The sequence below is a fragment of the Rhipicephalus microplus genome, chromosome X (genome assembly GCF_043290135.1).
Source record: "Rhipicephalus microplus isolate Deutch F79 chromosome X, USDA_Rmic, whole genome shotgun sequence".
Lineage (NCBI taxonomy): Eukaryota > Metazoa > Arthropoda > Arachnida > Ixodida > Ixodidae > Rhipicephalus > Rhipicephalus microplus.
Window position 1 is genome coordinate 28,771,347 of NC_134710.1, and position 27,847 is coordinate 28,799,193.

At 45.3% G+C, this 27,847-nt stretch overlaps 1 protein-coding gene across 2 annotated transcripts in view; it reads right to left on the reverse strand.

Annotated features, from left to right (window-relative positions):
* LOC119176597 (cell adhesion molecule Dscam1-like) overlaps window positions 1-27,847 on the reverse strand; it is a 716,521-nt gene that overhangs the window by 503,310 nt on the left and 185,364 nt on the right. For both annotated transcript variants that reach the window (XM_075876101.1, XM_075876100.1), the window contains exon 2: window positions 19,271-19,573. In XM_075876101.1, coding sequence (XP_075732216.1) covers window positions 19,271-19,573 — 303 coding nt within the window. The remainder of the gene's footprint in view (window positions 1-19,270; window positions 19,574-27,847) is intronic.

Genomic DNA, 27,847 nt, shown 5'->3' on the forward strand with positions numbered 1-27,847 from the left:
AGATTTTTGTGGCAAATTTCGCCCAAAACACACTTCTACCTTCCACCCTGTAACGGCTGTCTAAAGGGCTAACAGTATTAATAAACGAATGTCTTCAAGACGTGATTGTGAAAGTTTGAGACACATCTCACTGTCCCAATGACGGCACATGATAAACAGACAAAGTGGGCACGTCCAATCCTACCAATCCCGGATAGCCAACGATGAAATTTGAATAGAAACAAATTTAGACCACTTTATACGTTTATTGCGACCTAGGAGCGCATTTGGAGTGTCAAGTGAAGCGTAATACATGCGTGCCTGCGAAGTGTCTCCTCGTGAAAATAGCAGGTCCGCAGACTGGCAAGTGGGCAAGCTTAACAAGGTCCATACTTCTCAAACTATCCTAGCGAGCGCTTTAATTATCGACTTGCTGCGACCGTCATTCGTTGTTCAGTCTTATATGTCGTTTCCTACTAAGCTGCGTGTGTAGCTGCACACGTTTTTCATGCAATTCAGACTGGCTGCATGTTTTAGTTGGGTTTGTTAACTCCCTAACCATCACTCGTGCTCCTTTTTTTTTCTTCTGGTATTTTCTTACTAAACCTGCAAACTGGACTTGTACCACGAATGCGGTCTGACGAATTGGTATTCCTCAAGGATCACCTGCGAAGCAAATAAATGCCGGCAACAGAGTCCTTGATTTCGACAAGATTTCAGTACTGGCTGGGTGCAGGCGTAGGCAGAACGTGATCTCGTGAACGTGCGTGCACGGGCGACAGAACGTCAAACTTTCCACTGTTTTATTTTCCAGTACTGTTTTTTTCTTTCCTTCGAATACAAATAGGGGTCAGCGCGAGTCAGCGCTACAGAAGGCGTGCACCAGGATGAGCGATGCGCTGAATGCGTAACACATACGCTTTGCGCGGCGAACTCAACAAGCAATTGCAGTCTTCAGCATTACAACTCTATGAGGAGCCCTAATTTACTGGCAACAGAGAATTATAACGCAAAGCAATACCGACATTCCACTCGCATCCTGTTTAACGTATTTGGAGGCAGGGCGGCGTTTAAACATTCCTCCGTCATTAGTGAAACAGCCGGAGTGCAAGAAATAGGTACAGCGAAGATTACCAAAGAGCAAGGTTAACGAACTAGAATACTTGATTCACCCTGTCACATTAAATAGGAGAGGATGCCCAAATGACATCACCAGAAAATGTTTGAGTTTTATTATCTTTCAGCACCGAAATGTGTCCCGTTGCTCTATTCGCCTGTGTTGATACACCAAACCGCGGAATATGACTGACTACCGATTTCAGCAATAACTTTGTGAAATTACTATTTTGGTGAATTATAAAGAAGGCAAGAATGGCACGCTTTAGTCCCCAACCCCCTTTTTTTAAGAATCAGGGCTGCGCAAGTTATGAAGGGGCACTGCTACGCAAAAGTCAGCCCTTTCAAGCCTCTTTTTATCGCTACAAATTCATATTGACAGACACAGCTGAAATGTGCTGTGATATGCTAGGTACACTATTTCTTTCAGAGTGAAAACATGTAACAGTGCTTCACGCTTGGTAGCGACACAGTACCCAAGACAGAAGATGGAGCATAGCGGATGACTCCGGATTAATTTTGACCTCTTTCTTTAACGTGCACTTCAACTTTCAAGTATAAGTAATCGGTTGTTTCTGCATTTCTCTACCTGACGAAATGCGGCTACCGTGGCCCGTATTACAACCCGTGTCATCGTGTTCAACAAAGCAACACCATAAGTCCTAAACTATCACATAGGATTGCGATCACACTTGCTTCATCGCCGCATAGAAGGATCAGAGAAACCAAGTTTCGGGGAAGCGGCCCGAACAACAAAGCAGCGATTCACATCGCATTCGGAGGAGAACACAGCCACTCGAAACGAGAGCCGATTCGTCTTTGTGACGCTTCCAAACATGCAAGTATACGAGGGCGCACTCGCTCGAGGTTTGGACCGACGCCGGGGCCCCGAGCGAAAGTGCATGCGATGCCTTCAGCCCCGGCGTCGCAAAGAACATCGCGTGCCCCGCGGACCTTCCTATCTGTTCAGTGCGCGTCAGTGGTCCCCGAAGAACCCGAGGGACACCGCCGTTCACTTGAGGCCGGCGGAGCGATAACGCTCAGCTAACTCGGGCGGGGCGGAGGCCGTACCTCTCCCGGACGGCCAAACTTGAGCGCCGCCGAAACAAAAGGGCAAGGAGCTTCGAAGAGGCACACGCCCCGTTCCTCGGGCCGTTTCTTATCGAGAAGCAAAGCACGAAGCTTCACTCACCCAGCGCGATCAAAGGCCGCCAGGCGAGTAGTACGCAGTTCACACGCGGTTAACCCGCCTGAGCCATGGCTTCCGCGGCGGCGGCTGATTAGTGAAATCAGGCGTGGTTACACGGTCATGCGCCCGCGTTGCGCGTTGTTCCCGGTTTCTGAACCGCGCGCGCGGTGCATCATTAGCGGCATTCAACGCGCGTAGAGCAAGCGGCCGCATCGTCGGCACGGAAAGGGCCGTGACTGGCAGGAATCACAATGCGAGACGCTGCCGGCGTCTCCTTGTGGCTCAGGATCTGGCGCTCGTGATTGTTAGCGAGCCTGGATAATGGCACTGTCGTGCTTACTCTTCATTGTTCGCGGGTCATGCCTTTGTTTTGGGGAAACGCCTCGGGCGGCCCCGTGTGTGCGCCTGTGTGTGCGGAGCCAAGGCAGCGAACAGCGGCAGCGCGGAAGTCTATTCCGCAACCGGGTCTTATCTATTCGCTGCGGCAGGCTGCTTGGACGTTGCAAAACACGCGCGGTTTGTCGGTGCCACCGCTCGTCTGACAATCTCGCCCTTTGTTCCCGTTGAAGAACTGGCTCGTACATTGCGAGACAAGACAAACGATCGTGGCGATTAGCCGCGTTGTGTCCCCTGTACCCGCGTAGCGCGGTCACCCGGGCGACGACGCCGAGAATGGTTGCAGCGCTGCGTGAAGCGCCTCAGGAGCCATCGGGAGTTTTGGCTGCTACATCACAACAGCTTCGCTGAACCCACACAACCGCCTCGACAGGGTGATCCGCTGTAAACAAACGGGTGCGGTTTTTTTTCTCGATTGGACTGACAGCTCGTCAGCGGAGAGAACAAAAACGGCCTATTCACTCTGTTGTTTCCGACCGAATAGCCTTACTGGAAGGGCCCCGCAATTTAGAAATTCACTTTAGGCCTTTAAAGAGCCCGCATCAGTATTTTTTTTCTTAAATTTAAGTAAGAGCCACAACACTTGCAGAATAGGTAAAGTTGTAAATGCATGCATACAGGTGCTAAGTCCGGAAGAAAAAAAAAACATCACGATGAAACAGAACTTACACCCCACGCGAAAACTAAGAGCAATAGACGTTCTTAGAATAAATATAGGGTAATAGTCTAAGTAATAAGCAGGAGTAAAGTGGTTATGTTATGATCGTTTCTATCAGTTGTTTCATTATTTTTGAAGGTTTGAAGGTTTCCTTTATATTTATTAAAAAACGAATAAAAAATTTGTGATAAAGAAAGAGGTCCCAAAGTAAAAACTCTCAGGGGAACCTCCTGTTAGCACACGTATAAATATTCCAAACAAAGATTGACAGCTGAGCATATATATATATATCTATATATATATATATATATATATATATATATATATATATATATATATATATATATATATATATATATATATATATATATATATATATATATATATATATATAGATGAAATAGATGATCAGAGTTTCTTCCGGCTACCGTAATGAAAGTTATAAACTTCGATAATAGTGCAGTATAGGAAACAAAACAATAAAATATTTATTTAATCCTAACAGTTTCGGCTGGTGGATCAGCCTTCTTCGGAGGATGTAAGTGAAATGATACAAGTTCCCGTAGCAGAGGGTGACCCTCTGCTACGGGAACTTGTATCATTTCACTTACATCCTCCGAAGAAGGCTGGTCCACCAGCCGAAACTGTTATGATTAAATAAATATTTTATTATATATATATATATATATATATATATATAATAGCATTAGCACGCACACACATACACAAACGCGCGCGCGCAGTGTCACGAAGGGAAGAAATCACCAGACAGGCGCAGACTAATATTTAACAGGAAGGAAAAAAATTACATTGAAGGGCTCGCTTTTTTTCAACGTGGTAACTTGGCATGTAAGGTTTTGCAATGCTAAGAGTGAGGGCACGGGTGTGGTTTCCGACTCTGGCAGCGAAATGTAAAAAAACAACTCGCACGCTAAAATTTCGATGCATGTTAAGGAATCCTACGTGATCAACATTATTCCGGAGTCGTGTACTCTGCATAAGCTGCACTCCTCGTTTGTTTGTTTGTTTTTTCAATGTACAACGCACTGCTCTATGTAATCGGCTACACTTGAATCTTATCTACATTCTGGAGCAACTGGAGGTAATGATGCCAACACCAATTTAATGACTATTACAACAGGGAGGCTGAATACTAGCCAATAAAGGCCATGTATATACCTAGCGCAGACCACAGGAATAGCTAGCGCAACCCTTTGACAACCAGGGTTAATTACATAACCCAATCTAAGCTCACTTCCGTTTGTTTTTACGTTGTATACATAAAGAATGAAAATAGAGCAAAAGTAGCCGCTGCTGAGGTCGTAGCAAGGACACAACGCAGGGATGTCATTCAAGAAATAACTGCAAGCGCGGCCGCTGGGTGGCTCCCATTCGCCACGCAGAGAAAAAACGAAATCGCCCATCTGAAAGGCGGATGTAGGCCACGCAGCTTTCTGCAGAACCAATGGGGTGCGCTATTCTGCGTGCCGCGACCGGCGGGCTGTTGACTCGGACGCATTCGTACGGGCGCAAGCCGGCCATTGAGTTGGCGACACAGCCGAGAGACGGGCCAGAAAGCCGCGCAGGAAAGCTCTCCGCGCTGACCGCGCCGCTGCTCTCAAATGCAATGTCGGCAATGCTAGCACAATAAAGAAATGCCCGCTCAGTCTGCATTCCCATTCGGGTAACGGCCTCTCTGAGGCGCGTTCTCGGCCTAGCGACCCCTGTGCGCGGAGTAGGGAACTATTTCTATTAACAATGCATCGGACGGGTGCCCGCTAACGCGCTTCGCCCGAGTACGGAAAATGTGAAGGAAGAGGGCAAACAAATGCAGCATGCAGGCAAGGCTTCGCCGCAAACGAAGTTCCGTGGCAGGAAAGCCGGGAAGCCAATATTTCTTCCGAACTGCCAATCCTGTATTCAAACAACAGTCTTCGGCGACCCACTGTTTGATTGAGCTTTGTGCAGGCAGGTCGGGGACTGCATCTCTTCGCGATGATGGTGTTTTTGATCTGCTGTCACAGCAAGAGAAATCTTTGTATTATAGTGGCAGCTTTTTACAAAATTAAAGCGTGCAGTGAAATGAACGATGCTTTAAACAACGCAAATTATTTTATAAAAAATACCTTTGGTCCAATTTCGTCGCGAGAATCAAACGAACGTAATTTTTCAAAACAATTTTTCTCTAAGAATCTCAGCAGTGCACTAGGTTACGGTAGTTGAGAAAAGGACGTACGATCTCTTGTATACTTAAACCTGCACTTTAAGAAATAAATGGTCAGTTTTTCTCCATTCATCTATCTTTGTATTTATGGCATTGCAGAAATATCACGCCGCAAATATGACGTTGTTTTCAGCTAACTACATTCAAAATTTTGTTGTTCTTGTTTATGTTACTTGCGAGAAATCACAGAACGGCAACTGAACACATAAAAGTTACAGAAATCAAAATAAGGGTTATAGGTGTCAGTGAGAGCTAGGGAAATGCAACAAAAATTTCGTTTTGATATTCATATTGTAAAATTTGATTCGTGCTCTCAGAGATTCCTTCATCTATTATTTCGAAATTTGTGGCATTCATAAAAATGCAGATAAATAAGGTAGGTCCTGGTACGACATAAGCGACTCGCAGAGTCACGCAGACACCTCTAAGTGTTATGGAACTGCTAGACGCCAATTAGCGTGAACGGAACATTGACAGCGGGCGGCAATAACATGCAGGAAAGAAAACGTGTGTGCCGTTTTGATGTGCGCCAGTGAATGACTAATTTTCCCAATTTCATGCCATTCATTTTTGACGAATAATAGAGAACAAATTAGGGAGAAGGAAAGACAGATTGGTTAACAAGTTCAGAATATCCTGTTTGCTAACTGACACGTGGGGACCGGAAAGGCGAGATAGAAAGAAGGAGAGGAAAGAAACAAAGAAAGATAGCACACAACGGCTCGGCTTAGTATTTTCACGACCAAAAATATCTAACTGACCAGCCATAGCCAAGCAAGGTGTTTTAAGATAAAAGTTATGAAGAGAAACATTTCAAAAATACGTGGTACCTTACTACGCAGTGGAACGCTCAGAATAATCGAACGACGATGTGAAGTTAGGACACTCGCTCACCCAAGCTTTTCTGTTAAAGTATGGTTACGTATCTACGAACTCCGAAGAATTATTTGGGGCTCAATCAAAAAGAGAGAGTTCCTCAGAGTAATGTGATTGCAAATGATCTCAGTAATTTACGCTAAAAAATGAAGGACACTATGTGAATTCCAAAATGTGTTTGGGGAAAAAGTGTGGCCGTTCGACTGAGTATGCTATGTCTTTTTTTTTCACTCCCAGTGGAACGGCACACAAACAAAATGTGCGCGTGTTTTAGTTTTAATATTCAATCAAATCACAAATCGCAAGCGAAACTAATCTGCCTCCGTTTCGTATACGTTCGTATACTCGCGCTTTGCGCATCGTGCAGGCGCCACCCACGTTTCAGCGCTCCTAAGCCTCATAATTGTTCCACGTGAGGGGGAGATGCCACAGCTGGCACCGTGCCAGGGAATCGGACACCGGTCACCGCTGGTAAAACATTAAAGGCTATCACCTTCATATTGCGAGCATCGGCTCTGTTCACTACGACCGTTATTTGTCGAACATAGAATTTATTCCGTCATACAACACCATTTCATTCCTATGCTTTTTTTTTTTTCTGTAAAGCGTGCACCTCTGTATACTTAGTCGTTGTGAGGCAAAGCAAACAACAATAACTCAGATGCGCGTTTGAGTTTTCGATTTTATATCCTGTGTCCGTGTTTACGCGCTCACTTTTTTTGGAATAATTACTTACCAACTAGCCTAACTTGTTGTCATTCAAAGTACTAGTTATTCTACTTGTGGAGCACATACTTACTAAAAACAAGAACAGAGGCATAGCTAACATTTTTTGGAGTAGGGGTGGGTGGAGGAAACACTTTTTACATTATCATGCGCAAGTTTGCATGCGGTTGTGCCTACATACAAATTCCAAAAGTAAAACTTTTACGCAAGGGAAAGGACTAAAGTCAGCCCCCCCCCCCCCCCCCTCTTATGCTCTGGCTACGTCAATGCTTGCCAAGTATACCCCTGCATCGTTCGTGAACCAAACATGCCCGAGAAGGTATGAATACAATGAATTCGTTAAAACAAACTTGCGAAGTGAAATACATCTGCAATCATTCTGTTAGCACAAGTAAGAGATTCGCGCTAAATCAACCCTCCCAGAATGTCACTGCAATACATTGCCAATTCAGTGGATATCACCTGAGTTCGCAAAAAGAAAAAAAATACAACTCATTCTATGGGCTTACATGAAGAAGATCACAGCTGAAAACTTTACCGTGAACAATCTTGCGAGAAAGCAGCACCTGCGTAGCGACCTGATGGTTGGGACTAAAGCAAAGAAAAAAACTCCGAATAGCATTGTTTACTATGAAATACAGGCAGTAAACACTAGAAGCCAGCTTCGGTAAAATCCCCCAGACGCTCCCAGCTTAAATAGAACCGATCTGTCTTCTCATCCACGCTTGCATGAAGGATGCTTCTTGCACACTCCAGCTTTTGTTGTTGTGACTCTGCGAGTGGATAAACGGAGCAACACAGAGAGCTAGGATGTGGAAAGAGCCTTCATTTTACTGTTCTCGCGTGCTTTTTTCACCTTTTTTTCCTGTTCGTTCCTTCAGAAACGTGCAATTGGCAAGAGTATCCCGTGGGTGCGCAAAGACCATCGATCGTCTGACGCGAGACCGGTATATAAGAGCACCATTCTAGCTTCGAAGCAAGATTGGCCCTGCTGCTGCTCGCGCTGGTAATGTATGGATGCACCAGTTGCACGATTATAAAGCTGATTTCAGATGCGTTTGGATAACCCAACGACCTGTGCGCAGTACGACCTCCATTTGGAAAACTAACGGAATGCGGAGATGGCACATTCGCCGCAAATGAAACCCTAGAGACCATTTCAAACTAAAGAGCTGCTAAGTCGTTGACGAGATGTTAGCAAAGTGTTGCAAAATCTCTTAGCAGATACATGCCGAAGTTACGATTGGCTTTGTGTCAGGAAAAAAAGGAGTATGATTATGTAGCGTCAATATTAACGGAATACCACGATCACGTTCGTTGTGACTGGCAGCGATGCAATGCTTTGCTTTGATGAAATAGTATGGCTATTATATTTATGTTGTTGTCAGAAGGCTTATTGAAGCACTTAAAGCGACCAAAAATACTTGTAACTCTGTGTGTGCCAATGTTTGGCCTAGGTGCCGCCAGAGTCTTTCAATAGTTTTACTGGTCGTGAAGCTTCGGCGAAAGTTTGATATAGAGACAGGAGCAACCGCTAGGGGCACCCTCACCCACGCCAGGGCATTGGAGTGGCCGCAGCGCTGCAATAGTAGAGCACGCGCCGGAGCTGTGAAACGTTATTAAATGTAGCCGTGAAGGTTGAATACACCTTCAGATTGATGTTAGCGTCGAGGAAATACGGGAAAGCTCTAATACAGTGAAACTTGGCGCCGAATGAGGCTTTGAAACTATAAATTCGATGGCATGCTGATTCCGCTTTAAGATATGCTACCGATTTAAAACACGCCTATTTTTTTCCTGAGGCATCTAGTGAACATTTGCGTACAATACAGAGTTCTTCAATGACTTTGGTGGTTCTTAACGTGTCGCGAAAGTGCAGTGGTTGCAACTTTTGACAGCGCATATCCAACCTTCCAGGCTATAAGAAATTCGGTGTTTATATATATCAAGATACATGTCTTAAAATTGCCTCGCACCTATTGAACCAACGGCCACTTTGAATGAATTAGTGCTTTTAATTTAGCAAGTGGTCAGTATCATGCAATACTTCATGTGACGTTTGCCTCATTCACGTGTTTTTTGTGTGTTAAATTATCTCTACAGTGCCATGGCGCATTCTAAGTTCGATTGCCCATGCAATGTAGTTTCTCGGTCCTTTATTCTGCTGTGTAGCTTACTCATGCTGTGTTTTCCCAGTCCTTCTTTATTGTTTTCACTGTAAAAGCGAAATCCTAACACAGTTTACAAAAAAAAACAAATACTTTTATTATGAAACGGTTGTCTATGCGCAGGTACTGTCAAACTGAAACTGATCTAATGAATGTAAAAGAAAAAACTATGTAAAAAACAATGCATGAACAAAAAGAGAAGAAAACAAAAAGAAAAAAGAGCAAAGAAATTGAAAGAAAATGAGAAAAAGAAAAAGAATGGAAAAAAGAAAGAAGGAGAAAAAGTCAAAAGAAAAGATACAGAAGGCAAAAAACCGAGAATTTCGCTACATGAATAAAAAAAGACAACAAAGCGAGAACACAAAAAAGGTAAAAACAAAAAAAGAAAAAAAGCTCAAGACAGAAAATTAAAGACCTTGAAAAAGGAAGAGGGAAAAAAAGAAAGAATTAAAAAAAGAAAGAACAATGTTGAAACAAAAAGTGTGAAGACTGTGTACATTGAACTCACGAAGGGTAAAAGTCTAACAATTACCAAAAACCATCTCTCACAATTCAAAATTTTCTTCCTCAGAATTAGAATTACGCAATAATATCTCCGAAGTTTAGGAAAAATTCTAATGAATACTTACAAGTCAACCACTCATAATTTAAATAACTCGACATTCTGTCACCCTTTAAATCCGCTAAATATTATTATATGTAAATAAGAAACAAAAATCCAAGAATAATTCCACCTCTACGTATATACTCCGCAGCTACTACTAGGAAGAATTAATGAAACTAACATGCAAACCAACTTGACACTAACGGGGCGGAGGAGGGGGGGAAGTAATCAAAAGTTTTACAGAGTACTCCTTTCGGAAGGGGAGTTTCAATCAATAAACATTTCTATCGGGCCAGTTGGTATGAATCAGTCTTGGTAGGAAGCACACAACTTTTAAACAGGAGCAAAAGACACAAGCGCGTGTGTCTTGTGTTTCTGTGGAAAAGTTGTGCGCTTCCTCCCAAGTAAGTTTAAATCAACAGGCAACTCCTACTCTCGCAACAAACAAGAAAAACAAGAACACCAAGACAGCCCCATCAAGATGCGCATCGCAAGAATTCACCACTGCAGATTAAATTCGGCCAAACATGTCAGCAGCGAGAACAACATTGTAAACTTGTAAACCAAACTAAGTGCTTTTCTTTTTTTTTTGTCCGGTTCGACTGGGGGCGGATCGAGTCCGCTTCTCCTGCACATCCTTCCGCCTCTAAATTTCCCTTGGCCCTGCCCCGTTCAGTTTTCTTTTCTAATTGGCATTGCCTGCTATATGCTTATGGTGCGGACTGAGGATTTTTTTCATACCTCACAATAAAGAATGTAAAGGAGAAAGCCTTACATCACTCCTCAAACGTGAAAATTTACCGACTGCTCCGATCTACCGATTTACCGATCTTCTCGTGCTCATGACTCATTCATATAAAAAATAACCTTGCACGCTTTTATAGCTTGCACAAGTTTTGTATCTCATCGTGGTGCAACCGCTCTTGCGCCATCACCTTAGCAAACATCTATTGGCAGCGTTGAAGTCTCTGTTGCATGGAACGGATGTGTGCTTTCGATTTTTCAAGCTGTGAGTAGCTGCTTGTAGCGGTGCCTGTTCGGCATATCACCTCTACACTTTTTGGTCATCTCAGTGCCTGTATAAACAAAAACGTTGAGCATTTCACTCATCTGGCTTCCACATTACCTACTGGCATGAAACGAGGAAGAGGCTACCGGTATGCTCAGCTTCAATAAATGCATCATTATCCATTGCAGCTATGTCAAGAGGGCTGATGCACAGTCCGATGCAGCCTCTACAGTATCCAGCTCGCTGACGATTCCCGTCGATGCTTGTAGGCGAGCGAGCTCTGCATATTTCTGCACTATACAAATGAGCCGTTAGGGCGTGAAAAATCATCGGCTAGCGTCGGCAAAAGTTTCGGAACGTCACGTGGTGACTTGACTACAACGCCTTCGATTAGCCACTGGTCCACGCGAACGATGTCTCTCTCATAGAAGTGCTTTTCACACACGTTCACATTCGGGGAAACAAATGTGAAACCACCAGTTTATTGTTGCGGCATTGCGTGCTTCAACTTTACCCGCCTATCAGTGTAGGCAACGAGGACTCGGAGGCTTTTTCGTCACATTTTTTTTTTTCGTAACCGGATTGACAACCAGGTACCAAGCAGGTATAGAGTATTTTTTCCTATCTTCAGGCACAGTAGACTAGGCATAATGATACCCACACGGTGAAAAGCTACGCGATGACATGCCACGACATTATGCTTTCACCGCATAGCGGCACCAGCAGCCTGCCTCCCTCCGGTCTGCCCGATATCCCGCGCGGTGACGCAGCGCCGCTCCGCGGCCTCCGCTCGCTGTGCACAAAACTCTCCCATGGAATTACGGCGAAGCTTCATGACCAATAAAAGTATTGAATGACTCTTGTGTCATGAAGAAACGAGTGTGTATACTTGGGCCAGATTAGGCGATGTCTGGTCGACCGTTGTCGGAGGTTGGAATACAAAAAAAAAATGCTCCGATCAATAAACAACTTTGAGAGTCTTTCCATATCTTTGAATAACTTCAGACTGAGAAATATAGCGACCCCCGTGATTTGTGGCGCAAAACTATGTTTCGATTGCCTGTGTCAACCGTTGTGTTGTGTGCCGTGTGTCATGTACGTTGTTAACATTGCGAATGGGCCACGCAACATCATGATTGCGAGAGTGCTTATTGTAAAAATTCCCTGGCTCATATAATTTATTAGCCCTAAGTGCTGTTTGTAGTTGTCTTTGCTCCGTTTGTAGACTTATTTATTGTGACAACGCAAGCAGGGCGCTTCTCCCACCTTTAAGAAGGTGAGAACGTGTAAGTAGCTTTAAGTTCAATTTTCCAAATATCTTTCAGGTATTTCACATATACCCGAAAGAAATAAACGTTCCGTATGTTTCTTTCTCAGTGTCAGTTGCCGCATGGCTGCATTTATTTACTTAAGTAATTACTCAGCCTGGCTCAGCCTAGAGCTAAGCCCCAGAGTTGCCTAACGATCCTAGTATTATTGATGGGAACCACCCCTTTCACGCTACGAATGCTGGGAATAGAGTTGATGGGTCAAACTAATTTCGCAATGCAATATTGTATTTAGTGCCCCGCTATATGTTACGCTTCGTAAACGCAGGGAAGAAGTGAAATTTCAGGGCTTGTTTTCTTTGTTAGACACATTATAATTAAAAAAAAGAGATAATGAGCCCAAGAAAAGTATAGGATATATTATTTGAAGTAGCTGTAATGTAAATTTGAAGAAAGAAAAGTAGACGAAAAGAAAACTCGTCGCCGACGGGATCTGATGAAGTCTGTGACCTCAAATAACGCGTGCGATGCTATACCGCTGAACTTCGGGGGCGGTCATCCCACGACCGCTTCACAGGGTATGTATGTGCATTCAAACGTGGGAGCGTAAGTCAGCGCCACCTGAAGCCCTTTTGGCGAACATGGAACCATCTTTTTCTTGTGTCTGGTGGTGTCACGTATAATGTGAACCTATTATTATTATTATTATTAATATTATTATTATTTTTATTATTTTTATTATTGGGTCTAACAAAAAAACAGCCCTTAAATTTACTTTTATTGCCTTCAATTAGTATGTCTGAGGGTCTATTGATCAGATGACCGCCACCGTAGCTCAGTGGTAAAGCATCGGGTGCGTTATTGAAAGATCGCAGGTTCGGATCCTGCCAGTCGGATGCTTCTCATCCACTTTTCATTCGTAAGATTTACAATTTAGTTACTTCAAATACCATTTCCTATACATTCCATGGCAGCAATTTTTGTCACTTTTTATTAATATTGCAACGTCAACTCAAAGATCGTGCCTAGACTTTTTCGGTAGTTAGCTTCCTTCTAGGGACAGGTTGCTTTAGCCCTTCGCATAGGGTTTAAAAACTTACACGCAACGTATTAACAGGTTGCAATGTTAAACAACTTAGCGTTTCGAAGCTGCGCCATGGGTTATACATAGGACATCGTGTTGGGGAGCTAAGAATGAATCGTTAGCTTCTTTCAGTATTCGTGGCACGATATGGGTGCTCCCTGTCTCGAGGGAAGTCGTGTCCCCTACGGCCTCAACCTTAACCGCAGAAAGGGGCGTGTAGCGAGACAGTGAGTGCAAGTGGCGAGAGGGGGGCGAGACCCTGCATAACGAGGCCTCCTCAGCGGATCACTTAACTCGCTTCTCGCTCTGTCGCAGCCACACTGGACGACTTCCGGAGCTCTCGTGCTGCGACAACGTGCTGTCGTCCGCGTTCTCGCGCGAGCGATGATCGCAGCCGCTATCGGCACCTCGCAGGCCCGCGCTGCCACCGACGACCGTTGAACGCGGCGAAGACGCCCTGGGGTGGAAGTCGCCCCCCCCCCCCCTTTTTTTTTCGCGATAACGCTGAGAGAGAGTGGTCGTTTTAAAATAGCAGTACAATCACTCGAGCCTGCGAGAAGTTTGAAGGTCTGAAGTAACCACTTTGAATGGGTAGTGGCCACAATTCGTAAATACACCGATGCGAGAGACAGAAATATGATCAACATTTTAGCAGGAATGTATGCCTCGAGATTTCAACGATCATTTTCGCCATTGGTAATGCTATAGTGGTGCAGAATAGCCTTAGAAATGAACGACAAAGCGTCTCACGACGGCTCAAAGATAACTTCGGTACTCTGCTGGTGGACGTCACCTCGCTTTTCATTTTATATTTTATGAGGTGTTCAGTCATTATAGTAATATTTTCAGCATTATAATCATTATAACAATAATTTTTCAGCAGCCCCAGTTCATGCAGAGTTATCGGAATGTTCGACGCTTCTGTAAAAACGTGCTTCTCAGATAAAGCGTGATCGTGGTGTACTTCATGGTGTAAAATATTCGTGCAGCGTTGCGACGTCCACCTTTGAACATTTTACTTATAATAACAATTGTTTAACGTTGGAATGGGACGAGGTCGAATAAGCAGGACTTAGCACACGAGCTAACTTTAAAGGAACCCTTAAGCCTCGCCGCGTTGGTATAGTGGCTAAGGTACTCGGCTGCTGAACCGCAGGTCGCGGGTTCAAATCCCGGCTGCGCTTCCGATGGAGGCGGAAAAGTGTTAGGTCCGTGTGCTCAGATTTGGGTGCATGTTAAAGAACCCCGAATGGTCGACATTCCCGGAGCCCTCCACTACGGCGTCTCTCATAATCATATGGTGGTTTTGGGGTGTTAAACCCTACATATCAATCAAATAATTTGGGCACAAACTCGGTTGTTCGAGAACACGTGCACTTGCGCTGGCTCGCGTGTTGCAGCCTCGCGCTTAGCAAGGAAAGGGGGAGCAATGTGCGCGTGCCTCACGAACGAGCACGCAGTGTATTGCATTTACCCATCGCAAAGGAGCAGCGCGCGTGACCACAAAACTGCGAGCGAAGCAGTCCCAGCGCGGCGACGACCGCCGGTACGGCTGTGTCACGCAGCTGCATGCGTAGCTGCCAGAAAACGCTGCCATCGATCTCGACCCACCTCGCACGTGCTAGAGTCGCGGCCGTATAGCCCCTCCTCCCCCCACCACATCGGCACCGCCGGCGCGGCGGTTAGGTTCGCTTATTTCGGAAGCGAGTCGCGTTTTGTTTCCTCGTGCGGGATTCCAATGGGTGCGCCGAATCCGATAGAGAAAAGTGCGTGCGTACGCTCGCATTCGTATACGGCGCTCGCTGTGCAACCACGACGGCTGCGAGCCACCGGTGAACAATTTTCGGAGTTGGCGGCGGCTGTTGGCGTCCATACTTCGCGCTCCTTCACTCGCTCTCTCCCCAAGCACCAGTGGCGACGAGGCGGGGCGGCGGCGCAATTGAAAACGCAATCGACGTGCCTGTGGTCCCGCCGCGACCGGGATCGCTGACGCCACCGCTACTACAGAGATAAACGCGGGCAACAATAACAAAAAAAAATAAATAGGCGCAAAGGGAGAAAATAAAGGGAGCGTGGCGCTATAGCGCTGACAGGAAAAACACACGCTCCGCGTCGGGCCACCGACGCCGTGAATACCAACGTGATGCACCGGTTCTTTCTCTCTCCTCCTCCCATTCCGCGCCTCTGCAGCTACGCTGGGATACGTGGCTCGCTATCGCGCGCATACGCTCTGCAGGCCCGCTCGCGGTTGTGGAATGCGCTGGCGACACCAAACCAACTGGTGGCGGCGAGAACCTTTCTTTCTTGTCTTTAATATCCGCCTGACATTGCTTTTATCGGGCTAGCCTGCCCGCCGGCACACCGGGTTTGCTTTACACAGAGCGCTGGCAGGGCATGCGGTGGTAGGTGCTACCGAATTGCCAGCAAAACGGCGGCCATCGTTTGAGAGGCTACGGCAGCAGCAAACGCCCCTTAGTGCCTATACCAGGAACCACTCGTAGTGGAGGGATATAACGTTGTGCTGACGTCACGGCACTGCTGTTTGAGGCATTTCCTTACTACAGAGGCTACTATTTTTAAACCATGGATTAAGTATTAGCATAAGTGCCGAGTTTATGCGAGGCCTGGTTATGTGTCCTGTAGTGTGTACGTGTTCGTTTTTTTAGATACTGATTTCGATTTACATAAATCAATGTTCTCAACTGGTTTTTGAATGACACTTCTCGGCTCATGCCACGCGAGTATCCCGTAAAAAAACAAACTGCCTAGAAGAATTCCGGTGTTGCTAAAGTACATGTAAATTTATCACTTCTTCCAGGCTAATGACATTCGATGATAGAATTGTAATATTTGTGCAAGTATAGATGCAAAGTCCAGCAAGCAAACGCCAGAAATATACGGAAGTCTTGTGTATTACCAAATTGAGTATCTATCATTTCAGTATCTCAATTGAGTATCGTGAGTGTCACTGACCGGAAGAACATTGCGCCAGTGAGTGCAATGACCCATCGGCGACAGCGTGTTCTCGGCTGGTGTCATGGTGGGTGGTGCGGAGTGCGTGATTGGTTTCAACGAAGAAGGAGGAGCCGAAGTGAGGGGTTGAAAGGACAGTGTTAAGTGAAGGAAAAGTCTCTGGGTCATGTAGTGATGTCTCATCCACCACGCTCGTGGATCGCTGAACTCTTAACTTCTTATATGATATAAATAGTTGTGTAAAGAATATTAGTAAAACAGCTTCTTTTTCGTTTGCCCAACTTCCCAGCATCATTTCCCGTACCCGGATACTCAATATCCTACATACCAAGCGGCGGTGAACTCGGAACAACAACGTGAATCAAGCATGCGCCACAAGTTACTGAGACTAAGGAAGTGAGTGAGACAAGTTAGACAATCCAGAAAGATAATGAGACTAAGAACAGCAACAAGCTCTTTTTGCAATCAGAAAATGCAAAACATGGAGACTAGGAATGAAAACATGTAACTTTATCCCTTTGTATATAGCGCATCTTCCCGCTCAAAACACGGAAGTTACGTAGGGGATCAGGTATGATAAGGCATCGTATATTTTAGGAATACAGGTTGTTTTTTGTAGCGAGCTCTAGAATGAGTGGCAACCGGCAAGAGTGGCCCTGCCACGCCTGAAAACAGATAACATTACATTTTTCTTTAAACAGAAAACTAACTTATAAGGCATGACAACGGGCATTTTTATCATTTCGCTTGCATAAGTATTCACGCAATTACCATTTCTATAATTTGATTTTGTTTAGAAACGTAACACTTCTTTCATTTATTGTTTCAGTAATTTTTAGAAACAGTGCCAACGAGATAGGACCTTTACAGTTAAATTATTTCGTAACCACTCCAGTTCTTTCATTAGATAGGAATACGCTATTATTACGGAAACAAGTATTCTCCGAATTACCAGGCGCAAGTGGCATCATACAAATGCTACGCTTCTGTAAGATATCTTAGTATTCGTAAATGTTGGCTTTCCATGGCTGGCGAAAATTTGACTTGGTGTCCTTTTGGGCTTGTTTGCAGATGGACGCCTTTTTTTACTCCATCTTTGAGATCATCATGGATTAGTCTTTGAGAGTTAATCGCATTATAGTTGACACAATCTCGATAATAACATCATGAAGTTCTTCTCAATGTTTCAAAAGTACGAAAACTAGACAAACAGGTATAGAGATAATTAGGTTCCTTGTATAAGAAAACCGCACGGCTTTTGAAGTTCTAGAAGCTTTCCCAGATGAGCAGTTGCTTTCGCATGTTGCACCTTGGGAGGCACTCCCTCTCTTCATACTGCATTCGTATTCTGCAGTCGTGAGATTTTCGGCTGATTCATGAGTTCACAAATGCGATCTTCGCTTGAAAAGTGATGTCCGTAGACGTAGTATACGAACAGACAGGGAATCAATGCTGTCTTCTCGTACTTTTGAGAAAAGTTTGAAGATGAAGAATGATTCTCGTTCCCGGATAAGCAACATCCTATACCAATGAAGGAGTTGTGAAGATAAGAGAATGGGGCAGATTATTCTTGGGCACCTATTGCGCAAGTCGAAACAATATACTGTTTTTAATTTTTTTTATATTGGAGGCTGAAAGTGATAGCCAGTAGCGACTGAAGGAACCAGTTTTTCTTATTTCAGAGGTTGTCAGTAAAAAAAAGTAGTAATGTGACATGCCTCACCGCTTAAAATGGATCTTCAGCACTACTGCATGACAAATTGTGTCCATGAGTGCACGCTCGAACTAGCCGCTCACGTTCGGATTCAGATTTTTTCTTTTGCAAAGGCTGACAATACCTTTCATTTTAGCTTTCGCTAAAACGAAATTTCGGTGAAGTTTGTCACTATGACAAGCTGTACTACGTTTTTGGCGTTTTCAGAGAACGTCGACTCACACTCTCTCATGTAACAGATGAACGACATTATTGCGACTGCATTATGGTCCTCCTGTCATTTTATGATTAATATTTACCTGAACGTTTTAGTCCTACCACAGTCTTCGGTGAATGGAATTCGCCTGTCAGACCATTTAGGCAAGTCAAGGTTTGCACCTCTTCTATGTTAAGTTTTGCACCTCTTCTAAGAAGTGCACCTCTTCTACCACGCGTGGGACGTAATAGGCAAACTTTAAGGATTAAACGAGGCTTTAATGGTCTGCTTCTGAGTTCACGTGCCACATGACGTCCCCATTAGAAACGCCATCACTTGTCGATTGCTACAGGCGTGAGTGGCTTGGGCTAATGCCAACGCTTCTGCAGAGTGGGCTGTATCTACTATGCATATAAAAATACCCACGAAAGAGTGACCGCCGTTGAAGCGGCGTGATGACAGTGCATGGCACTCTAACTCCAGAACTTTTGGTTAAGGTTTTATCAACGAAAAACTTACTTTTGTCCTCTTTATATTCCAGTTTTTATGTTATGTTTGCGAGTAAGTTAAAGAAATATTGTTGAAGCATTTGTTTCAAGTCCGGTACAGATTCGCTATTCCAGAAGATGGCGCGTAAAAGCCGAGAAGGAATCCTCAGCTTGGTAGCTTCTAATCCAGGGGTGCAACCTGGAGCAGTTCTGGGTCACGTTGCGTTCTGGATCACCAGCCATCGAGCTCGTGGGCGTTATTCCAAACTTGTTACAATAATGTAGTTCTTCAAGACGTTCGCTGGTGCACGCGCGCCTCCCTACAGGCGTAGCTTGCCGAATTGATATTGAACGAGGCATGTGTGCTGCTACTGTGACAGTGCGAACAGTTAATATTATCCAGCATGAGCCTCCAGCTGGACAAATAAGCCAACTTGGCAGCCGAAACCTATGACGCTTGGTAGTAAGATAGTTTGTTTTTTGTGAGCTGTATTTTCTGTCAAGTACGCTGTTTCTTCGAAATAACTAACGATATATACCGTTGAACTTTCTCAGTTTCTGCCGTCTTTCGGGGCAAAAGGGTAGTGTGAAGAGTCACGTACCGGCTGTGACTCGAACGTCCCTGCTGCCGATGATGCCGAAACTGTTGGATGCCTCGCAGCGGTAGCTGGTAGCATGCACGTCGGGTCGGTACTGGTCAACGCCGAAAGGCGGGAACACCAGTGAGCCATCGGGCCGCAGCTGCCGCAGGCCGGGCAGCTCGGTGACGGGTGCGCCGCTGTCCGCTTTGCGCCACGTGACCGTGGGAGGCGGAGAACCACCCGCCGAGCACGGCACGACGGCACCCGTGCTGTTCAAGAAGGGAAACCAGCCGGGAGGCTCCTCCTTGAAGAACAGTGGTGGCGCTGAAATGACAAGAAAACGGCAGCTTGTATAGGTGTGGGCCACTGCTGAGCGAGACACAGTGTTCCAAATGAACAAAACTGGTGTCAAAAAAACGCCATAATAGAGGATTCCAGACCCCTGTCATTACCATGAAATCGCACTGCTGCGTGTGGGGGGTATCATGGTGTGCCGATTTGTGCAATAATATACAGAGGTGCTCGGGTGGCACGTTACACACTGGTGCGATTTGTTGAAGATACCATAAGTATCATATTCATATGATCGGTACATTTAGCCACTAGACCACGGTGGCGGGGCGATGTTGTACATGACACCTGAGGCACAAGCAACATGTTTGAAGATGTGCTCAATGATGCACACAGATCAGGCCTAGAGTTCGACTCAGTGCGGCTGTACACCGACTTGCACACACCACGCACTTAATGTTCTACAGAAAAAAACCACTTTAACCTCTTGCCGGGAGCCCCCCTTTTCACAGCGAAAGCTGTATATGGCTAGGAGAAACGAAAGACCGCTACACATGGGTAAGCCACGGAAAACTCTAGAAGAGCGCTGACAGTGGAAACGTGAGAGAGTTCGCATTCGCCGGGCCGATGGTGCAGTCCGGGCACAAAAATACGCTAGGGAGGCCGAGTGCCGGCAGGAACGGCGTACCGATGATTTGGCAGCCTTCAAAGATGCGATAAATTGCGAACGGCAATGCAAACGCCGGTGGCAGGCGGACCCTGCAAACCACGCCGCCGAGTTATAACTCGCGATGTCAAACGCTCGCGATGGCACAACACGGTCGACGTGATGATTGCGGGAGCGAGTTCGCCGGGAGTTTCTACAGCGGCACTTTGGCTTCGGCTGCGACGTCTGTGACCGTCTGTGGTTCGAGAACAGCCACTGTGATTAACGCGTTGCGAAACGCATTTAACCGCTTATTACACTCCTCTATGACTGTTATCGTGTGAGGCACACTGTACGACATGGGAAATAAACACTCTGGTAAACCCAATACAAACGTGCAATTAACCTCATTAAGAAACACCAAAATGTAAACAATAATTGTGAGACGTTTCTAGTGCAGCATAAGGTTGAACTCACTGCAAAACACCGGGGCTGCAAGTTTCAGCTTTCGCTGGTTAACCATTTTTGTACGTATAGTGCTCGCGCGGCGATATTTTTTATACCTTGTGACAGACCATGCACATAGTGTATTCCCGCAATCTTCGCCTTGGTTTTTTTTTTTCATTTGGTTCAGTCATAACTGCGCCTGTCGTGCGCCCTTACTCTCGACTATATAGTACGCTGTCAACAGATTTTACTTCGTTCAGGGCGCTTCCGACAACGCAAGTGGAGGTAACAGCATGTAGCCGATAAACGCAATACCCTGCTGGGCTCAACGTTTATTATTAATTAAATGACGAAGAAGTGATAGCGTCCATAGAGCGTGTTATGAATGGGAGTAGGATACCACTCCCTCCCATTTGCCCCCGGAGAGGAATCCTTCAACATGGGCTCAATGCTACAAAACATTTTGCCCAGAATAGGCGCTTGCCGGCAGAACCTCATAAGCATTGCACTTTGTAGGCTAGGAAATAACACAACCACATATTCGGAATAATATGACGGTGTGTAATAGTAATTTCCTAGTGGCCATTACGCAGTATCAACAGGCTGTTCTTATGGCACTGTGGATCATGCGTTTTCGTGTTCGCCAGGGATTGGATTGGTGAAACTATATGTTCTGAAGTGCTGTTGGCTATTGGCCGGCTAATTCTCTAATGCCGTGTGGCACCTACGTTTACGAAATTTTCACCGTAAGAAAACCCTCTTTGTAATATATATCTGGTACTACAATGCATGCGTTCTTGCAACTTCACATTATATTACGCAGTTAATGCTGGACGAGCGTCAGGGCGGGAGCCACTTTTTAGCGGCAGTATCACGCTAAAGCGTACCATTTAATGAATTGTATTTGAATCTACTTATATATTCTAGTAAGAATAACTAGCTATTAACATATAAGGTTGGTCTTAAGTTCTACTGGCCCAAACGTGTTTACGGTTGTTCCAACTTTCAGACCTGCGTACAACCGTTTTCGTACCATCACGCCGTTTAAATAAAACGACACGTTAATTACGCACGTGCTAACAGATACTGAGGAAGAAGATTTAACAGTGCCAACTACAACTGCTGCGGCGTGCATGGTTACCTCTCTTTTTGTGATGGTGTCTCTTTCTTTCCCCCTCCCTCCGACCGAGAACCTGTGTAACGCGGAAACTTGCGCATCATTGGTCTCACGTGCAGCTCGGTTTTCAAAGTCGCAGGGGAAGTAGGATGCTATTAGTCGCGGCAGGCCATACCATAGCGTTATACAAAACCGAATAGCCGATTATGTGTGCTGTTTGGCAAAGAGGGGTAGTGCTTTACACTACCCCTCTTTACCGGGTGCTTCACATCCTTGGTAGAGGCGGTTGTGCGGAGAACAATGTATTTTTCATCAACAAGACGATACCTGTAGTGCGTCTCTATGCCACACGATAAAGAACGAACCTTTTCTTATATAAAGTTCAACACAATTACGTGTTGCAACAGCTGAATGGTTTTGTTATTCTGCCGGCAGGGACTACTTATAGGATTTCATTTCTTGCAAACGAGGAAGAAGGCTAATACATGCATTGAAGGGGATAATATGTAAGTTCCAAGGTTTGAGTTCGCCCCGCCGCGGTGGTCTAGAAGCTAAGGTACTCCGCTGCTGACCCGCAGGTCGCGGGATCGAATCCCGGCTGCGGCGGCTGCGTTTCCAATGCAGGTGGAGATAATGTAGGCCCGTGTTCTCAGATTTGGGTGCACATTAAAGAACCCTAGGAGGTCGACGATTCCGGAGGCCTCCACTACGGCGTCTCTCATAATGATGTGGTGGTTTTGGGACGTTAAACCCCACATATGAATCAAATCAATCAAGGTTCACGTGGACCAACCTAACGTTATTTAAATGAATTCTGACAATGTAATCAATCCCAGAGCACTTGATGCAATTTCGGGACGTTTAAAGCACGCACTTTATTCAATTACTTATTGCATTATTTCACAGCTCTGTCGTGAGGCAAGAGCAGTAGCGCACTTTATGAGTGACCTTTTCATATTATATTGCAGCGGCATCATGATTCCATAAGGTACTAACAGAGTGATGGACAACACAAATCTGGCTTGAATAATAAAAGTAACAGAAACCCAAGAAAGACAAATTATTGTTTTTTCAGTGGCACGTTCAGTTTTCTATCTGCGACCATCCACAAAATTTTGCAGCACTCGCTACACAGTTTTCTTTTTCAATAAAAGTTCTCCTTGTATTTCAGAGACATAGCCAATCCAAGCGATATTCGACTCTTTCTGGTGGTAGGAGACACACATACGACGCCTCTTAATTATTCAAGCGCACAGGAAGAAATAGACGCCTGAAATGTATCTCGCTTGGTCGACGAAGCTTGACGCAGAGTGAGAACAAATTAGTCGACGCACGTCGCCGTATATAAGCTAATGCAGTTGTACTGCGTGGCTACAGACAGCATGGCTAAGGTTCAGATTGATCAGTTCTTTTCGTTTTATTTCATTACCAAGAACAGGGAAGCAAACAAGAAGTTTGTCTGTTTAACGTCCCTGTATTTCTTCCACCCCGCTGTCTTTCCTTCCCTTTCATTTTCGTTTATCTTCGCTTTGCGCTTCCCCACGCTTGGTATTGCGATGAGTGTGCAATTTGTGGCATCCAAATATGGATACTGCTTTCTAGGACTGACGCTGCATGGGAGCTCTGAGTGCTTGCTCGCCAATGCACCATATCAAAATAAAGTGAGCCGCACTGCAAGCACGCATGATTACATTTCCTAGACCCAACTCTCGGCCATCAAATTCCTCCAGAAGTTCACCGAGGTGAGGCTACTTTTTTGTGTTACGAATGGGTACCACTTTGACCTATGCGTACGCAGTCCGCTTTGGAAGGGCCGACAATGCAGCTTGGGACCTCGGCGGTGGTGAAGGAGCTATTAGCCATTGTCCTTGTACATCTGCGCACAGTGCTTTTCATAGAGACAATCGCTTTGTAGTACTCTCGATAGGTTGGACGACCGAACTCTCTCGGAATAAAAATATGCGCTTTCGAGGGGATCTAATGTCACATAAAATGGCTTTCCATGTGCTATTGTGCTTTCTGCGTTCTTCGGCGATCTATCAGAATGGCTCAAATTAGAACGCGTTACCTGTGTGCATGGGTCAGCAAAATTTGGGGAGCTCACTCAGATTCACTCATGAAATATGTTTTCAGCTTATAATTCACTCGGTCTCACACCCACGACTCACACCCACCAGACTCAGTCGGACTCAAACTTACCAAAATATTACTCACCTACAATCCCACAGACTCAGACTCACGGCTCAATGTGAGTCTGAGCAAGTCCGAGTGAGTGGACTCATGAGCCCGTTAGTGTATTTGATTGAATTATATGTGGGGTTCAACGTCCCAAAACCACATATGATTATCAGAGACGCCGTAGTGGAGGACTCCGGAGGCTTCGACCACCTGGGGTTCTTTAAAGTGCACCCAAATCTGAGCACACGGGCCTACATTTCCGCCTCCATCGAAAATGCAGCCGCCGCAGCCGGGATTCAATCCCACGACCTGCGGGTCAGCAGCCAAGTTCCTTAGCCACTAGACCACCGTAGCGGGGCCGTCCGTTAGTATAGAATGGGCCTCTGTGACCATGGTGTCAATGCTGTTTAATCCTAATATTGCACGTAATCAGTGCTCTTCTTGGCGCCGTTTGACATGGTATTGTTGACATCGAGTTCTGAGGGCTTCAATTCTAGTTAGGTCATTTTTCTTGGGAAAGATGATAGTATAGGAGATATTTATCAAGACCTTTCTTAGAAGAGTTCGTGGAGGGAGAAATAAAGCCGCCTCCCTACGTAATTCGCGGCTATGATTGACAAATATAGAAATAGTGTATGAAATACACTGCTTTACCATATAATACCAAAGAGTAGATGTCCATATAAATGTGAATACTGGTAAGGCTGATAATAATGCTGAAGATGACTAGATAGGACCCTATGTCGATGATTAGCTAGGATCTTAACTCATTCAGACTCATTCGAGAAATATTTATTGCGCTTTGGACTCACTCGGACTCAGGCTCATTAAACTTTTCCTGAGCCGAACTCAGTCGGACTCGAATTAACCAAAATATTACTCACCTGGACTCACGGCTCAATCTGAGTGACTCCGGGTGAGTCGACTGATGAATGAGTTTGCCGACCTAAGCCTTGGTGTGAACTTTTTTATTTTTTTACCTCTCTTTCTCTTCCTGTCCTCTATGTGGTCTCATTTTCACTCTAATGTGCCGGGTAGAAAACTGGTTTCTTGTGCGAGGTTAACCTCCCTGCCGTTCCTTTTCATCTATTTCTCTCTCCATCTCTCTGTATCGCATCGTTTGGTGCTTCAGAAAAGTCCGACATTGAACAGACCACTTTATTGGCAAGAAATAAATTGAAATTGTGAGTCCTTCCACTCTACGAAGGTAGATTAGCAGTTAAGCCCCTTGGCGCATCACACAAAGGGAACAGACTGTTGAATTATTGTAACACAAAGGTGGGTCATAATTTTTAGGTCATGATTGTGATGACGATGACCTTGTAGCCGCTAGCTATGGTGCGATGTTATGCTCACAGGTACAGCCTTATACACGTTCGGAGCAAGGGTCAATTTTGTGCACGAGTGGTGGTGAACGGTGGTGATTGGTTTCTCATGCGCTATCTTCATGGTTGTTTGCCACCTGCTGCCACCATCGACGTTGCCGTTGCTGCTTCCTTCGTCTTTCATCTTTGGCATGCCACTCTTCTGAAACCCTAACTAGACGTGGCTGAACCTGGTCTCATTCACTGACCGGAGATCTCGACCCAGTTCATGGGAGGCAGCTGAAGACGCAGCAACAGCGCACGGCCATCTTCTACATCCCTGGCGCAAGCCCCCTTCAAAGCCGGTCGATGAATACACCACCTAGTGGGCCACGTTAGCTCCTACCAGGTATCATCAACGTTGTTAGGCGTATCCACTGAAACTTTGCCACGTCCACAAGGACGTCACGCGACGATGACGGTTGACTTCGGCAGCGGCAAGAACGGCGATGTTCGTCGAGACCATCGAGGTGACGAATTTCAGACTTTAGTGCCATAAAAGAAGCAAGACGAAACCCAGGGTTGGGTTTTATAACAATTACTGAACTCGAAAGATCGTTCAAGAATCTTTGATTCCGGTTAAAATGGGGAAGTAGTTTAAAAGGAACTGATGATCATGTGCAGAAATATTCGTAAATAAAATTCTTATCTCCGCAGCATAATTCTCCTAGTTGTATCCTATCTAGTACTTTACTATTATACGCAGTTTTAAGTAAGGCTTAGCACATACACTGATCCTTGTTGCATCCTTGTCGAATATAACCGGAACTAAAAGCGTAGAAGGGACTGCCGGCACTCGCTGTGTTGTTCTAGGGGTTACATAGTGAATGACTGCTGACGCAAAGGTTGCGGGTACAGATCCCCGCTGCGTTGCTACATTTCGATGGAAGCAAAGTGCTCGTGTATTACGACTTATGTGCACGTTAGAAAACCGCAGCCGGTCGAAATTTTCGGAGCTTTACAATACAGCCTCTCTCATGATCTCATGGGGGCATGCTAAACCCTAACAATTACTTTTATTATTCAATTGTTGAAGAGTACCACCTTTACAGCAGGTGTCGGCAGAATTCTAGATCACCAAAAAGTTGCTTAATGCCTGCTCAAGCAAAAAATTAATAAGTACTACCTATCCCGTTGCCACACATTTACTGCGAAAATGCCTCTTGCCTAATTTTTGTGTACTATATTACTAGCGAAAGCCGATATGCGCAAGCACTTTTGACTCGTGATCCGATCTGGCGGTTTCAGTTGTGGTGGCACGGGGATCAATAGCTACAATGACCGCATCAAACTTCGAACAGTCACGCAATAACAATGCTCGGATGTTTCTCATAAGTAGGGTAAGGTGTCAGGGCTTCCAGTTGGCCACGTCATTGTTACCAGGACAGCATTAGGCCCCTAGGTAATGCACATTACAGTGGACCTGATTTCCTTCGTATTCAGGGCCGAACTGGAGAAAAAATAACCGAAAAGTCCATTGAAACGTAATATCTGAAGACATCTTGCCAGGTTCGCGCCTTTCTCTTTTTCGATATAGAAAGGTGACATCGATTGGTGGCGCGCGTTGAACAATGCGCGTTCGTCCGTCTCGACATCGGAACAGAGGCTGCTCCGTCGGAACACGTCATCAGCGGCGAAACGAGCCCGTCTCGTGCAGCCCCTTTTATTACTGCTCGCTGTTATTGCGCGCCCGCTTGCTCCGGCGCTAGACGACATTATTCGTCAACGGGTGGTAGAGGAAGAAAAAGAAATGTTCCAGTAAAGGCGCCCGATCAGGAGCCAATATCGACCGCGCATCGGTCGTGCCTGCACAGGCTACCATTCGGTGACAGCTGTCATCTATAGCACGGCTTGTCTGGAACCGTCACACGCCGTCAAACACCGCGCGGAAACCAGAGAAGGCGCGAACGTGGAAGCAACACGGCCGGAATGGCCACCGGAGAAGACAAAAAAAAAATGGCATACAATGAAGCAAACACGACTGCAAGGTTGGAGAACAGAGAAGTTTTAGTTAGTTGGATCGTGCTTTGCGGCGTAGCTGTCTTCGTTGTCACATTCGTTCCCGCGAGATCGCCTTTTTTTGACAGTAGGCGCCATTAGAAAAAAAAAAGGACAAAGACTGTAGCAAGTGTACCAGGAATAATGCGTTTCGCAATACGATAGCAGTGCTATTGTAATTCAGCTTATAAGATTACTGGTAAAAAAAGGAGTATGTAGCAGGATCGTTTTTTTTTTCTTGCACCTAAAGGCAGGAGTCAGTGCGTTGAGTCTACTGCAATAAAGAAAACCTACTCCCTTTTTAATGTTGAAGCTAGCAAGATACAGTCATTGCTTCCCCTGAGAGTTCAGTTGACATCAGAGAGCCAGTTTTTTTTTTGGTTTTACAGAAAGTTCGAAACCGTTGTTTCAATAACGACACATATTCAAAGAAAGATGACGGCACCTAATGAAAGGTACTGGAATACATCTACCTTAAGAGTACATGTGCCTTATGAGACATACAATAAAAGTGGTACTGTGTTGAGTTTTTCCTAATAATTAGGTATATTTGCCTT